Source organism: Humulus lupulus, chromosome 4, assembly GCF_963169125.1.
Source record: "Humulus lupulus chromosome 4, drHumLupu1.1, whole genome shotgun sequence".
Classification (NCBI taxonomy): Eukaryota; Viridiplantae; Streptophyta; class Magnoliopsida; order Rosales; family Cannabaceae; genus Humulus; species Humulus lupulus.
This window is the reverse complement of record NC_084796.1, coordinates 75,022,765-75,039,832: the sequence shown is the minus strand read 5'-3', so window position 1 is coordinate 75,039,832 and position 17,068 is coordinate 75,022,765. Positions and strand designations below refer to the sequence as shown.

Sequence of the window (17,068 nt, the reverse complement as noted above, 5' to 3'; positions counted from 1 at the left end):
ATAATAAAATGCTTTCAGATATTTTTACAATGGGCTTTCTAAGTTGTTTGGTTACCTAACAAAATGCTTGTTTATAGTAAGAATACTTCTCATTTGTGGATCACTTTCCATTTCTAACATTTTGCTTTTAAGTCCGACCCCAACACCAAAATTAGGAAAGAATTCTCAAGTTTTTTGCTTTATCCTTAGTCTTAAAGAAGGGTAAATAATTTTTTTAAAAAAAAAATAGTACGCAGCTGTGGTTGTCTATTAGACCAATACCCTTTGTTTGTTGGCTTTATCATATAGGTCAACAATAGAGTTATTCTTCATTTTATCTTTTTTGTTTCTTTATTGGCAGCCCTTCAGAAATTGCAGGGTTAGGTACCTTTTTTTTAATTGTCCGTAGAGTTGACATGTTTTTCACGTTCCATAAGGTGTTAGCTAGTTAAGCACTATTTGGCATAGTGATAAGAATGAGAAGCTCAAATTCGTCTAATCTTTATTTAATTTGCACTTATATTCATATTTATATGTCATCACAATATGGTAAGAAACAAAAACTAGCATGAAGGGAATCACACTCAAAACAAAAACCCATGGCAGTAAAAGTCATAGATGTAGATATGCAAAGCTTAATAAGCTAGATAAAACTTTTCCTCATGGTTCCATTCTAGAAGGTTATTCTTCAGTTTAAATGAGAGCTTGTGAGCTCTTAAAGTAGTATTTTACATTCTATTTATTGGATGTTAGATATAATAGATTCCCAGATAATGAGAAGAAAGTAATTATAAAAACAGATATAAGATATATAGGGTAAACATACATCCCATTAGATAATAATTGTATTCATACTTTGAGAAACTTAATACAAATTTATAGCTAAATTGAGTATAAATTTGCATAGAGCTCTCATACTCATATAGAACAACATTCACTCCAAATTAGTAATCCATGAAATGTCCCACTTTCTCTCCCTCGTTTAGCCATACAACTACATATTTTCCTACTATTAATAATAGTAACCAATATATCTAGCTGTATATTTAGCCATAAATACAACTAAACATTTGCTTACCATTATTTCACCTACTATATATCTATTCTCATTACCATTTATCCCATCTTCTTAATCAACTTAATTGAGTGACAAAGAAGAAAAATCTTGTTACAAAAGGCCCATAACAGAGTATTATCCAATACTAGATATATATATATATATTTATAGAGAGAAGACTAACACTCGGCACATTTCCCTTGGGGCTTTGGAGTGTGGCGATTATTAGCACCCGAACCAGGATAGTCATGAAGCTCCACATCCACTCTTTCAGGAATAGTTTGAGCCTCCCAGATACTCTCAGCTCTTGCCTGTAATTTGTTAATTTTAGAATTATTAGTTGCTGGTTTAGTTAAAGTGCAACTCTGTCGCTTTTATATATACAAACAAAATGACTATCTTTGAGAGAGTTTTAGGCCTACAAACACTAAAGATCATACCAGATTATTGGTTCCTGGAGGAAGATGAACCTGGATTCCCTGCATCAGTCTTTCATTCCCTGAAACAAGGTACATAATATTTTAGGATTCAAATCATATTAGAGAAAGAAAGAAAGAAAGAAAGAAAGAAAGAAAGAAAGAAGTGATGAGAATTGTTAAGCACTTGTAAGTGGGATGGCATTAGAGCATGTCAGGTGAGAAAAACCAAGAAGAATAACTAGTAGAGAAACGAGAGTTCTTGCAGCCATTTTCCTGTGTATATATGTATATTAATACTAATCTTCTCAGAGAAAAGTGATAGCAAATGTTTGCTTCGTCTAAAGAATAAGAGGGTAAGCCTCTAATTTATACATTTACGTAAAGAAAGGAGAAAAAAATAAAAGAAAAAGCAATATTGAGATATAAGCTAAAGTCTAAAAGGTTGACATATAGACACCACAAATCGTGAGGCCTTAACGCGTTTGCAATCTTTTGCTCCTCGGAGTGTGACCATAGATTTTAGACAGAGAAAAAAAATGCAGTACAGAAAGAAAATTCCTAAGTGGGGTTTGTCCAAAAAAAATCATATGTAATAATATTGTTATGAAATGAGAAAAAGATGGGACTCACTATACAAGTGGAGAGTGACACAAGAATGGTGTTGTTGTGGCAAAAATTTAGCTCCTTCACAAATTTAGGTCAAGGCTTAGTGGAATCATCATTGGTGCTCTAGGATATTCAATGAATTTTATATTCACACATTGATCATATTCAAAGGGTTTCATGTATGGAACTCTTTAAAAAATTTACTGTAATGCACTTGTGTTTTTCTGTGTGAGTCATTTTTAGTGGAACATAGAAAACAAAACAAAGTAATACTCCACCAAATGTGGTAGCGATTTTGCATTTTATTATTTATTTATTTTTGTAAGATCATTATATACATGATTGAAGATTGTACACATTCATATGCGCCACTTTGAATTTACAGGGTTCAGATTTCTTAAGGCATATGTGTTTATTGTGAATCAACAGCGCACCCTTGTTTTGTTTGTTTTCCTTTAGTTTCTGATAAAGTAATTAAATAGTGTAGATTAATAATCCCACTTTGTGACAATCACAATGTTCCAAGCTAGCGTGTAAAATGAATATCATAATATAATATGATGGTATATATATTATTAAATAATGATATGTATACTAAAATTATGCACAAAAATATTGCATGTTATTAGTTCAGCTGGTATAATATTTTAGTGTATCCGAAACACCTATCAATACTCATATATTATTATAGCAAATCAGCCTTCTGCTGCATGTGCCAGCACTATTATTACCCTTACAGCCTTTAGCACTAACAATTTCCAAGCAAAATACAAAAAGCATTAGACACTAAAAAAAAATGGTTTCAATGTATATAGATATGGTAAACAGCTGAACATTTTGGGCTCTAAATTTTATAAGTCAACAGTAAACTTGAGAGAATTTTCACTCTATTAAGTACAAGTATTATATTGCTAACTTCAACTTTTTTAGACATAATCATAATACCCATAAAATTTCCTGCATCTTTCTGAGTGCTTGTATTGAAATTGTCTCATTAGTGACCATACATACAGACCACCTTGTTCACGTTTCTTGGGGGTAATTTATTGCACTACTCCATGGAAAATGTCTACATCAAAATTTATTAGTATAGTAATTGAATAAATAATTTCATTCCAATCACAAAGTAAATAAGTAGTCCATTGGCATTAAATAATACAAACACTAATAGGAACTAGACAAGAACCTGACTAGGAAATCTCCCTACTCCATTATATATACTATTACCTTTTTATGTTTTAAGAGAAAAGAGAAAAAAAACATATATTATGACAATGGCAGTGGAGAAATCTCCATGAAAAGCTAGTTTGTTAAAATAATCAAAGATGTAGCATAACAAATGAAAAGAAATCAGATGTGGGTTGATTGGTTTGTCTAATTCCCTGACTTTTTTTTTTCTTTTCCTTTCATTTTAATTTGTCTAATTCCCTGATTTTTTTTTCTTTTCCTTTCATTTTAATTTGTCTAATTCCCTGACTTTTTTTCTTTTCCTTTCATTTTAATAACCCAAAGAGAATCAATATTCACATATGAAAACTCCACTAGATTCTTCTTGTTTGGCTGAATAACACTCCACTTGATTACATTATCATGATTTATCTTACAAAAAACATTACAGAGAACTAGACAACCTAAGATATTTCAATAGGAGAAGAATAATCACTGCTTAATTGACATCAAGAAACAATTATAAAACACAAAAGTCAATTTATAGTTTTGTATAACTAAAGCAAATGAAGGTTATCTCTTGGGTGCGGTGTGTGATGCTATATATATAGACTTTGAACGTAGTATTGCTCTAGTACCGATGTTTGTATTGTACAAATAATTTATATAGTATTATTGAAATAATTTAAGAAGAAAATAACATTGATGATTGCGACAAAAAAAAAAAACATTGATGATGATGCTGTAAATTATTTTAATTTACATATATATAAGGTGCCAGTCCAATGTTGTTTTACATATTAGTGAGCAACATTTTGTATAGAGAATATTATAATATATTTTAGATTGATGATATATTGATAAAATTAATCTATGTATAATTTAAAATAAAATAAAAAACTCAAACTTAATTTATCAACAGATTAAATTTATAATCAATGCTTATATTATTAGAGTAAATGTGGTATATAGATACTCGGTCGATCTAATTATCTGATTCTCCTATAAGATTAGTATATAAATCAAGAATTAATTTTATATTTGTCAAAAAAAAGATTCTATTTTATAAAATGCTGATATATAATTATTTAAAAAAATAAGTACACAACTACTTAAATTTATTTTATATAGTATAACCTATCTATTTATCTATATACCTTGATATTTCAGGCCCTAGTAAAGTTATGCAAAGGTTTATAATTATTTGATTTTATTTATATTTATTAATCGATCCTGTATATATTAATATATATATATTACGTATACTATTTATATTACTTCTTTAATTCTTAAAAGCATGGTCCACCACTTGAAATAATAAGTTAAATATAAGTATACAATACTAAAAATAGGGGTTCAGCATCGGTTACAAACCGACGATAAGGTTTGTATCAATGCAGAACCGACGCTGATTGGTTTAAAAATTGTGTAATGCAAACTGTTTCTGCCATTTTCTCCCTACAACAAAAACAAAAGCAGAAACGAAGAAGCAACAACAGGAACATGTATACATATCAAAAGTATATATTTATATGAAACCATGTATACAATAGTCGAGATATATGATTCAAAAAATAATATTTATATACTCGAGGGAAAAAAATGACTAACTTAATTTCTAATCAAAATCTACTAACTTAACCATTGTTTATAGACAAAGAATAAGTTAGTAATTAATCTATGCTCATTGTTTCGAGACAAAAAATAAGTTAGCTAGTAAACTAATCTAAGTCAAATTCGACATATGACCTGAAAAAATAATATTCATACTCAATCGATATATGCAGGAGGTACATACTAGCTAGTACTAGTTCTCATCAAACACTGAGATGAGGTAGAATTGACTCTACCCATTCATCTCGTACGACATTGATTTCTTCAAGCTGGTACACCATTGTGATTTTGAACTACAAATGAATTCAAAAATTAGTTAGAATAAAATTAAAAAATTCAAGCCAAAACAAAACAAAACAAACAAGCCAGAACAATCAAATTTTGGCAAAGACTCCTCTATTAATTAAAAAATACATATTTACTATATTAAAAAATAATTGGGCAGTATCTCCCCATTTTTATAGCATATCTCAAATTCATACAGTATATATAGACATCACATAATACACAAAAATCAAACAACCAATCAGTAAGCATAAGTATAAATCAATATCAAACATGCATAAATGTTTTTATCTTGAAAAAAAAACAATTGGGCAACGTTTCCCATATTTCTACAACATTTCCAAATTTCAAAAAATACCTATACACAATATATAATACACAAATATCAAACAATCAATCAACATGTATAATTCCAACCTCATATCACTGCAGCACAAAGTCCCAGAACCTACCTTCACTAACATTTAATCCTAAATTATACTAAATTTAATATAACTATATCTTTATATATATATATATATATATATATATACTACTACTACTACTACTACTACTAAAGTTTCAGTAAACTACATCGTCCAAGATAAATGTTTAGCCGTCAAATAGGATCACCAACAAATCCAATTAACCAACAAAAAAAGCCAAACCTAACCACAATTAAACATGAACAATTATAAATAATTACATTGTAGGATTTTACCGGTTTATCCCTACACCAATTCTTAACAGAGTTAAACAACTAAGGTCAAAGTAGACATTTGCAGCTTATACGTGTATGGCTCAGGAAGAACCACGATTTTACACAAACAGTACTCAAAATGTCAATCTATTTCTAACAAAATGTCACTGTAGAGCTGAACAGCCTTCAAAGTTCTCTACAAAACGAAGGCTCTGTTAGGACAAAATAGATCTAAACCAAAAGAGAGACAAACACTCAAACAAAAGAAATATTATAGGAAGAGAAGACACATAGAGATATCGAGGTTCACCCCAATCAATGGACTAATTCCTCGTCGAGCTCGCCTTAGGGATGCGGCTCAGTCTTTAGCACTAATCGAGCAAAGTATCTGGTACAACAATGGAGGATCCAAGTCACAAAGTCGACTAGTAAGCCTCGGTTTCTCTCTTTTTTTTTTTTTTACTCTTGTTATTATTCTCTCTTGTTTTTCTTTATAACAATCTCCCTTTTCTTTCTTACACAAAACCTCACAGAATCACGCTCTCTACTCTGGGGATTCTTGAAGCTTGCTTGAGGATCTTGGACAACTTTCTGAGATGATCGGATGAGCTTCTTGACTCCTTTACTTTTATATATGTAGACTTGTAAAGACTCTAGAAGTTGTTGTAACTGCATTCTGTTAGAATAGCTGGTAATGTAGTTTTGGTTTCTATTAATACTTTGCTGAGCTGTAATGTTTGTAAATGTGAGCAACTTATAAGGGGATTTAAACAACAAATTCCACCATAAATTTCCTTACAAGTATGATAGGTCATAGTACTAGGTTTCCATGAGGGTCCTCACTCGAATAGTAATGGCTTGCCCTCCATTACTGATACATAATAAGTCCAGACAGTGTTTGAACTGAGTTAGGTTTAGTATTTTAGTACTCATGTCTGCAGGATATCCTTTGTAGGAACCTTTTCGATATTAACCACCTCTTGTGTAACTTGATCCCTTAATAAATGGTACTTAATTTCTACATGTTTCGTGATGTCATGGAATAATGGATTCTTGCATAGGTGTATACATCTTTGGCTGTCTGAGTATACAATAGGTTTATCTCTTAGTAGTCTTAGATCTTCGATTAGGCCCTTGATACATATAACCTCCCTTATAACTTTAGTTACTGCAACATACTCATATATTTTAGTAGATAGGGCCACTATTGGATGTAGTTGTACTCTCCAGCTTACACAATTTCCTCCCTACTAAGAAGAAGTATGTTGAAGTAGACTTCCTGCTGTTCCCATCACCGCCAGAGTCTGCATCACTATAACCCTATACCAAAGTACATTTTAGTTGCTTAGTGAACCTGAGTCCAGCTTCAGTTGATCCAAGTAGATATCTAAACACTCACTTCATTGCATCCCAGTGTTCCTTGTGTAATGCCCTGCATTTCGGGTACCTTTAAACGACTCAAGTTGGGATTGTTTTCCCCGAGTTAAGAATATTATTTCAAATAATATTACATTTGTTTGGAATTTATTTCCATGAGTTATTGCTAGCCAAATTATGAAGTTTGTGATTAAAAGTCAAGACAAGACTTTCGGTCTTGGACAGACACAAAAACCCTAATCGGGTAAAAAATCTCGAAAAAAAATGAAAAACTATGGAAAATATATTTTGGGCATAAAATACATTCATAAAAATTAAAGTTTGGTAAAAAATAATAAACCTAAGAGGAAATGGAAGTTTTAGGCCATTTTGTGTTAAATGCATAATTTTACCAAATTAGAGAATTTTATTCCATAAATGGACCTTAGGTTAAATTTCATTGTATGATTAATTAAATTAAATACGAGAGACATTTAATTTAATTATTATGTTTTAAGTTTTATTTTTTAAAAAAACTTTATAAGAGTTAAAAAGGTTATAGAAAGTCATTTTTGGATTTATGGAGAAAAAGATAAATTCTTAGGAAATGTTTATTAACTTTTATAGAAAAAATATTTATATATAAATACATAAAAAGAAAGAGGTGGCCGGCTATGTGAGGGTTTAAAATTGTGTGGACCAAATTGATTAAGTTTTAAATCACATTTAAATTAGGGTCGATGACACAAAGTGATAAAGGTAAAAACACTTGAGTGTTTTAGATATTTTTAGAGTTGTCTAAGCTCTTCCAACCTCCTAAAACTGACCCCCTTCTCTCATCTCACTCTCATCTTGTTCAAAAATTCTCTCTCAAGTTTTCTCATCATTTTCAACTACCAAAAACCCTAAGAAACCTTGGAAGCTTAAGCCTTGATCTTGGAAGAGTTTCCTTAAGGTAAAAGTTTCAAAAACTTGACTTTTGTAAAGTTTTTAACCATAGATATTTCAATAACTAACTATATATGTTGTTGGCGGAGTTTTTTTAAGGTTTTGAAAGAGTTTTAAAGGATCTAAAGTTAGTAGAAACATCAAAACCTAAAGCAAGAACAACAAGAGGTAAACAATTTACTTTTTATGGTTGTTTTTGTATGGTTTTTATTTTTAAGCATTATTTTGTGTATTTAATGCATAAAGTTTCTTATTGGTGATATAGTAAGGCTATGGTAGTTGCTTGATAATTTTATGATGCTTGTATGTTGATTTTTGAAAATAGGGACCCAAAATCCCCAAGGGTTTTGTTGAAAACCCTAAAACAAAGATACAAGTTTTGGGCCGTGACTTCCAAGTGATCAAGCATCCAATGTATACTGAATTTATAAAAATAAATTATACTGTAATGTTATTGAGATGGAGTATATGAATTTGAGCTTTTGAAACACTAAAAAACGTTTAGAAATGAGTGAGTTATGCTATTTCAAAAGTTAGGTAAAAAACTGTTTTTTTTTTCGTATTCTTAAATTTGGGACCAAGTTTGGATAGCCACTGTATAGGGAAAATGAACCTATTTTTTGCTAAAATTTGGTGGACATATTTTTTGCATAACCTAGTATTCCACTATAAAATTTGGTAACAAAATACTGAACGGTTTGAGTGTTATTAAATGCCAAAGTTTGGAAAAAATAAGGACTTAAAAATAAGGTCATTTTTACCTCAATGTTTGGAAAATATTTTCACCAATCAAAATGCTCCTTTTGACCTAAGATTTCACAAAGACCTAAATGGCATACCAAATATTGAATTGGGAAATTTTGGTAACAATTGGGTAAGTAAATTTCATGTTATGACCTAACAAAGTATGTAGTTAAGAATGTAAAAATTGAGGTTTTCACACTTAGTGCATAAAAAGAAGATTTTTGGAACTTAAGAAACAAAATACATTTTTATGCAAATTGAAAGATAAAGACTTGTTAAGTCTTAAAAACAATTATTAACAGTTTTTTTTTTCTAATTAAGTTAAAATTAGGCTATTTTCTTAAAACAGTTTATAGAGATTAAAACCTTAAGAAGAATCAAAGGAAAATTAAGAGATTATTTTCTTGAAAAATAATTGAGGAATTTAATTAGTATTTTCTGGATATAATACCGGCTAAACTGTTTTATATATTTAACCGACTTGTTGAAAGTATGGGTTAATAGCAGAACTTTTAAAGAATAAGATTTTTAGCGAATTATGGGAAAATACTATTGCGATACCCGAGCCTAGGTATCAAGACCATAGGATAGGTCTCCCCGACACTTAGGGTTTAGTCTCAAATTTTTGAGTATGAATTTCCTGAATGGGTTTAAAACCAAATAAGGATATTTAATCCTTACATATGATTTTTGAAAATGACAAAATTGCCCAAATGAATTATGAGTGCCATAATTAATCCGAGTATACTGTATGGATAATTACAGTATTGGCTAAGCATAACTGGACTATACGTTGGAGGGTGAAATTTTGATGAGAGCTAAGGACTCCAAGTAAGTCAACTTCTATTATGTGGCTACAACATGGAACGACTAGTGTAATGTATGTTAGCATAGAGACACATGCACATGTATACACTGTCGTAGAAAGTTTATTTAGAGACGTTAGTCTAGTAGCTTTTGATTCAGAAAATATGACCAGTAGATATTCGTCATATCCTAGACGGCTAATCCCCATCACACTGCTTGTTTGATTTTATTATGTCCGGTTCACTACCGCGATGAGTGGCGAAGTGGTGAGGATTGCTGGTTTAAACCTAGGGGCGCCAAAATGAATGGGACCTAGGGGCCCTCACCGTCACACCGCTTGTTTGATTTTATTATGTCTGGTTCACTACCGTGACGAGTGGCCAAGAGGTGAGGATTGCTGGTTTAAACCTAGGGGCGTCAAAATGAATGGGACCTAGGGGCCCTCATGCTTACTTAATCATTGAACAGTTAGAACCCGAGTAAGTGCTCTGATAAGTTATTCTCGGATAGTATTCATGAATATTGGTCATTCAGTAAGAGTGCCTAGAGATACTAGGGGTTGCCAAGTTTGAGTGAGGCTGAACACCCTAGGGGCAACTGCTCACCAACACCATTGATTAACATAGAAGTCTCTGTAAACCCGTGTAACTTCGATTACACTCTTGAATAGTAGCAATGCCCTAGGTGACTTGATGGTCACCCTTGTGAGGGATTTACCCTTGGATAAGTAGCGATGCCCTAGGTAACTCGATAGTTACCCTTGAGGGGGATATTTATTGGCTAGATCTTAGTGTTGAGACCCGGTTCTCCCCTACTGATTAACAAAATTATTGGAGGGCGTGATACGCTTGCATTGTTGGAAATTGTTGAGAGTTGGTCTCAAATTATATTGTGATATATTATATTTGTTTGCTCTGGGATTTTCTGAGTGTAGGGATTTATCTGTTTATATGAAATAGTTTGCAATTGGTTATCAGGCATAACCATAAGATTTCCAGGGCGCTTTTGCGTTTTTGAAATTGATTTCGTAGGGTCCGGATGGATCCAAAACCCTAATTTTGTGAGCTATTATTATCAGTGGACAGTAACTTGGTCAGTGACCATTTGTCTTCTCTACATGCTTTTGTTTTAAAGTTGAAGGTACTAAGCATTTTTGCTTACCTAGTGGTTTCCTGTTGTAGGTAAGAGCAATGGCAAATCAGAGCAGTGAGCGCTGAAGTCTACTTTCTGGATGTACATGTGAACTGACCTTTTGGGAAATTGTTTTGTTTTTGGAAATGTTGTTTTATTTTCATAAACAAGGCTCAGTTTACTTTTCATAAACTATGTTTGCATTAAATATTAAGTATGGCCATATGACTTTTAAGAAGTTTTTTTTTATACGGGTTTTTGAGACATTTTGTTACATGAAAATGTTTATATTTTCCCATTATTGAGTCTGAAAAATCTGGGATTTTATAGTTGGTATCAAAGCTTGAGTTGAGCCGGTTCTGTAGACAACCCACATGTACATTTCGCATAGAAAGATCGACACTCACTGTAAGTACTGTCTTTTTCGTATATGTTTCTGTTGACGGTGAGAACTCATCAACGATGTTAGGTCAAAAAACTCAAAGCTTAGTGAGAAGATAACTAAGGAAGAACTTAGAATAGACTTGAGGAAAAATAAGTGTAGATCAATAATGGAGTAAACATTCATATATTGCTTAATAGCCTGAGTATACCACAAATTTTCTAACCCCTTAGTTTGAGGGGTGGAGGTGTATTTATAGCTTGGCTCTAATGGCCTCTGATACAAGGTGTGTTAGGAAAATATTGTTTTGCCTCAATGGAAATGATTATAATATTACAACTCTATGCAATAATATTACAAGTAAATATAGATTGATTAAATAAGGTTACAACTATATAACTGAAAATACAAATAAACCAAAGAAAGGGAGAAGATGATGATGAAGAAGAGAATGGTGGAAATACAACTCAAAGCAAAATGTTACAAGTAAACTAAAATGTTTGAAATAAAGAAAAGAAGATTACAACCTTTGAACAAGAAATACAAGTAATAGGAACAAGAGAATAAGTAGAAAACAATGCAATAGAAAGAAGAACAGAAACAAAAGCAAACTATCACTTACACAACCTAAGTGAAGAGGATTGGGGATCACCAAATTTAACAAGGTATAAAACCTTTGTCTAAAAGCTTATTTCCCCCTAACTCAAGCACTAAGGGATCTCTCTCAGATATTTGAAAACCTTTCTGGAATTATCAAGCCTCAAGGTATTTCTAGCCAAGTGCTCTAGTGGATAGAAAAGTTGTGTCTTACAAGTGAGCTATAGGCTCCTATTTATAGAGTTTAGAGACACCCTTTGAATTTCAAATTCCACCAACCCCCATGGCTGTTACCAATGTTTAATTGGATTAATATGGAATTAAAAAGGAGATTTGGGAGTTATTTGGGTTTTTTGAGCCGTTCAACAAATATTGAAAAAACTGAAAATTTGGTCAGTTTTTGGCCTGTGGCCGCGACCAGAGACATTAGTGGCCGCGGCCACTGGTCTCTGACCCACAGGCCGCGACCACTGACCAAATTCAGCACAAAAATTGTGCTGTTTTTCCAAACGGTTCCAAACCCTCCCAAATGATTTTGTAACTCCCAAAACACATTATTGGGGTTAAAATCATATCTCTAACAGCCATATCACATATGGCTTTTATGAAATTCATCTCAATATTGTGTAACAACAATTTACACAATAAAGGGTAATATTTGGAGGTTACTAATTTGTAACACCAAATATGTTACATTATTTGGATATATCTCATATATCTAAATATTGTAACTCTCTATTATATGTTACAATATGTGACACACTTTGTCACATTTATTTAATCTAAAACATTATATAATAATATAATATAATTTTACATTATATTATAAAATAATATAACATTCCCCCACAAGATTAAATAGTTATCTATTGTAACACTTATTTAATTAATCATTATATTTTGAAATATAACATATCCCCCACTTGATTAAATAAGAACTCTCTTTTATAGGAGTCATTGCATTAGTGCATAAAGTAAAGTGTTTTTCAACTTGAACTTTACTATAGTGTAATTATCACAAAATTTGTCGAAAATTAGGTTGCACTAGGCATTGAACCATCTTTTCATGATGACAAATCGGTGATAACACACACACCTTTGCGATGTTCACTTGAGACCTCTATGTCTCGCTTTGCACCATTAATGGCCATGTGCACTTTCCATTAATGAACGTTCTTGAGAATACTCCCAATTCTCATGAGAGGCGGCACCACCCCTAGGTCCATATAGGTAGAATTCTTACAGTATTTTGTTACCAAAAATACTTGTCTTTACAAGACTGAACTCTATTAAAAAACCTTTCGGTTTTAACCCTCCACTTGGTAACACACAAGTACTCAATATCTCAGATGGGACTTGTTTTGAGTACAATTAATATTCACTTGATTGACTTGTTATTACCTATTGAACCTAACACTAGTTGAATAACTAGTGTTAAGATAGGTTACTATCAATCGTGAATCTCTTTAGGGAGTTTAAGTCCCATCCCTCGAGATGATGCAGCCACTAAATCCCTCGTTAGTGGCTTAGTGAAAGGATATGTCAGGTTTCACTAGTTCTCACATAGGATATTGAGATGACTCCTCTTTGAATCAATTCTCTTACATATCCATGTCTTAGACTAATGTGTCTAGACTTCCCATTATACACTCCGCTGTATGCTCTAGCCAATGTCGCTTGGCTATCACAATGTATCGATATAGTAGATACATTATCTTTGGTTAGGGGAATCTCTATCAACAGATCCCTTAACCATTCGGCCTCTTTGCCGGTAGCAGCTAGAGCTATGAACTCTGCTTACATAGTGGAATGAGATATACAGGTTTGTTTCTTGGAACCCCAAGAAATTGCACCTCCACCAAGTGTAAATACCCAACCAGTTGTGGACAAGTTGTCCCCAAGATTGGATATCCAACTTGCATCTGTATATCCTTCTAAAATCGAAGGAAATTTGGAGTAGTGAAGGCTTAGTCCTTTGGTTTTCTTAAGATAACCTAGGACTCTTCCAATTGCCTTCCAGTGATCCACACTTGGATTACTTGTAAACCTACTAAGTTTACTTACCGCAAATTCTATATCAGGTCTAGTACACTGGGCAACGTACATTAGACTCCCTATAGCACTAGCATACTCCAATTGAGCCACCACTCTTCCTTCATTCTTCTCTAGTTTTACACTATGATCGAATGAAGTATTGGCATCTTTAACCTAGAGATGGTTAAATTTGTTCAATACTTTCTCAACATAGTGGGCTTGCCCTAACGCAAAACCCCCACTATGTTTCTTTATTTTGATACCGAGTATGGTATCAACTTCTCCAAGATCTTTCATCTTGAAGGTTGATGATAGAAACCTCTTCGTTTCATCTATCCCTTTCATGCTATTACTTAAAATAAGCATGTCATCCACATATAAGCAAACAATGGTCACATATCCCTTACAAGTTTTGGAATACAAACACTTGTCACCATTGTTATGTCTAAACCCATTAGACATGATGGCTTGATCAAATTTCTCATGCCATTGCTTAGGAGCTTGTTTAAATCCATATAAGGATTTTACAAGTCTACACAATTTATGTTCATATTTTGGTAGGACAAACCCTTCGGGTTGTTCCATATAGACCTCCTCATTGAGGTCACCATTAAGGAATTCCGTTTTGACATCCATTTGATGAACATACAAGTTGTGTATAGAAGCTAGAGCGAACAAAATTCTTATAGAAGTTGTTCTTGCAACAGGCGCATAGGTATCAAAATAATCGATACCCTCTTTTTGCCTAAACCCTTTAGCTACTAATCTAGCTTTAAAGGTTTGGATAGTGTCGTCAGTGTGGTATTTTCTCCTAAATACCCACTTACACCCAATTGGCTTAGACCCCGGTGGGAGGTCTACCAATTCCCAAGTGTTATTGGAAAGAATGGAATCCATCTCATCATTGATGGCTTCTTTCCAAAATGCACTATCTCTCGATTGCATAGCTTCTCTATAAGTCTTAGGATCATCCTCAACGAGAAGTACAATAGGAATTTTCCTAATGACTTCCTCTCTATTTCCTTCTACCACGTAGAACAAAATTCGTTGAGGATCTATGTCATCCACTACTAGACTTTTAAGCCTTTGACTTCTTCTAGGTTCAAAGGGTTGCCTTACATCCTTTTGAGAATTCTCCTCTTGAGAATCAACTTTGGATGTAGAAGCTTGAGAATTGTTCTCATATAACATATTCTCCTTTAGAGATGTTGAAGCTTGAGAATTTTTGTCACTTAACATGTTCTCAAAGAATTCAACTTCTCTAGATTCAATCACAATATTAGACTCTAAGTCTAATAGCCTATAAGCTTTACTATTGTTGGCATAACCAACAAAAGCACACTTTATGGCTCTTGAACCTAACTTTGTTCTATTAGGTTCGTTTTTCTTGCAATATGCAAGACACCCCCACACTTTGAAGTACCCTATGTTGGGTTTTCTTCCTTTCCATAACTCATATGGAGATATCTCATTTTTATTCACCGGTATTCGATTAAGAATGTGACAAGCGGTTAAAAGCGCTTCACCCCATAAGTTGAAGTTCAACTTAGAAAACACCAACATAGAATTTATCATCTCTAGATAAGTCCTATTTTTCCTTTCGGCAACACCATTGTGTTGTGGTGTATAAGGTGCAGTGCACTCATGAATTATACCATTTTCTTCACAAAATGTATTGAATTCATTAGAGAAGTACTCTCCTCCTCTATCACTTCTTAGTACCTTAATCTTTTTATTTAGTTGATTTTCAACTTCTAATTTATACAATTTAAAAGCATCAAAAGTCTCATCTTTATGCTTTAAAAGAAACACATAGGTATATCTACTAAAATCATCTATAAAAGTAAGAAAATACCTTTTACCACCTCTAGTTAAAACACCATTTAATTCACAAAGATCACTATGGATTAAATCTAGTAAATTAGATGATCTTTCTACACTAGGAAATGGTTTCTTAATCATTTTTGCCTTAACACATGTTTCACATTTACCATAGTTTTTAATATTGCATGCAATCATACCACATTTTACTACTCTTTTCATGGTTGAAAAACCTATATGCGATAGTCTAAGATGCCACAAAAATAAAGAATCATACTAAACAATATAGGCGGAATTAACATTTTTATTGATAACATTGAAAGTTACATCATTGGTGCACAATTTAACCATACCCTCACAAGAGTACCCCTTTCCCAAAAATACATTTGATTTGGTAAGTATAAGTTTACCGGACTCAAAAATGGCTTTAATGCCGGGCTTGCCAAGCAAATCACCACTTACCAAGTTTCTACTCATTTCGAGAACATAAAGTAAATTCACTAATGTAACTTTCTTGCCGGAGGTGAAGTAGACATCAATAGTACCTTTGCCAAGTACCTTGGATTTTCCCTCATTGCCCATTTGTATCTCATGATTGCCCTTTGACTCTTCAAAGGTCTTGAACAATGATTTGTCATAGGTGACATGGACGGTGGTACATGTATCATACCACCACCCTTTCACCTTGCCTTGGACCGCATTCACCTCACTAAGGGTAGCAACTATGTTTTCCTCTTGAGTTGCATTCACCTTAGGTCCTTGTTGGTCTTTTCTATGTCTACACTCTCTCGCATAGTGACCCTTTTCCCCACACATGAAGCAAGGACCTTTCTCGCCCTTAAACTTGTTTGGGTTGGTTTTTGGAACCAAAGGTTTCTCATTACCCTTTTTCCCTTTGTTTTTGGGATGTTTTGGTTGTGACACCGCATTTTCTTTGGAAGTCTCTCCATTAGACCCCTCCACAAGTTTATCTCTACATATTGATTCCTCTTCGATTCGAATATGTTTTTGGATTTCCTCCAAAGAATAATCCTCATTTTTATGAAGGATTCTTTCCTATAGCTCTTCCAAGCTGGTGGTAATTTAGCCACAATAGCACCAACTTGAAAGGCCTCGGGAAGCTCTATCTTTAACACTTTCAATTTATTAACAATAATTTGCAATTCATGTATTTGAGGAAGAATAGGTTTATCACCAAAAAATTTGAAATCAAAGTATTGAGATATCAAAAACTTTTTGGTACCTTCCTCTTCCGTCTTGAACTTTTTCTCAAGTGCATCCCAAATCTCCTTGGCTGATTTGGTCTCGGTGTAGAGGTCATAGAGCTTATCGGATAAGGCATTGAGGATATGACCCCTGCAAAGAAGATTGTCCTCCTCCCTCTTCCTTCTTTTCTCCACCTCCTCGGGAGTGTCTTTGTCGGATGGCTCAGCTAGAGGAGC

General features: G+C 33.1%; 1 protein-coding gene across 1 annotated transcript; it reads right to left on the bottom strand.

Moving 5' to 3' along the window:
* Positions 1-789: 789 nt before the first annotated feature.
* Positions 790-1,838, bottom strand: LOC133830564 (uncharacterized). The gene is made up of 3 exons (XM_062260548.1): positions 1,640-1,838; positions 1,477-1,535; positions 790-1,347 (listed from the first exon to the last, which is right to left on the bottom strand). Exons 1-3 carry the CDS (start codon positions 1,722-1,724, stop codon positions 1,216-1,218), a joined length of 276 nt encoding a protein of 91 aa, XP_062116532.1. The 5' UTR covers positions 1,725-1,838; the 3' UTR covers positions 790-1,215.
* Between the last annotated feature and the right edge of the window lie 15,230 nt (positions 1,839-17,068).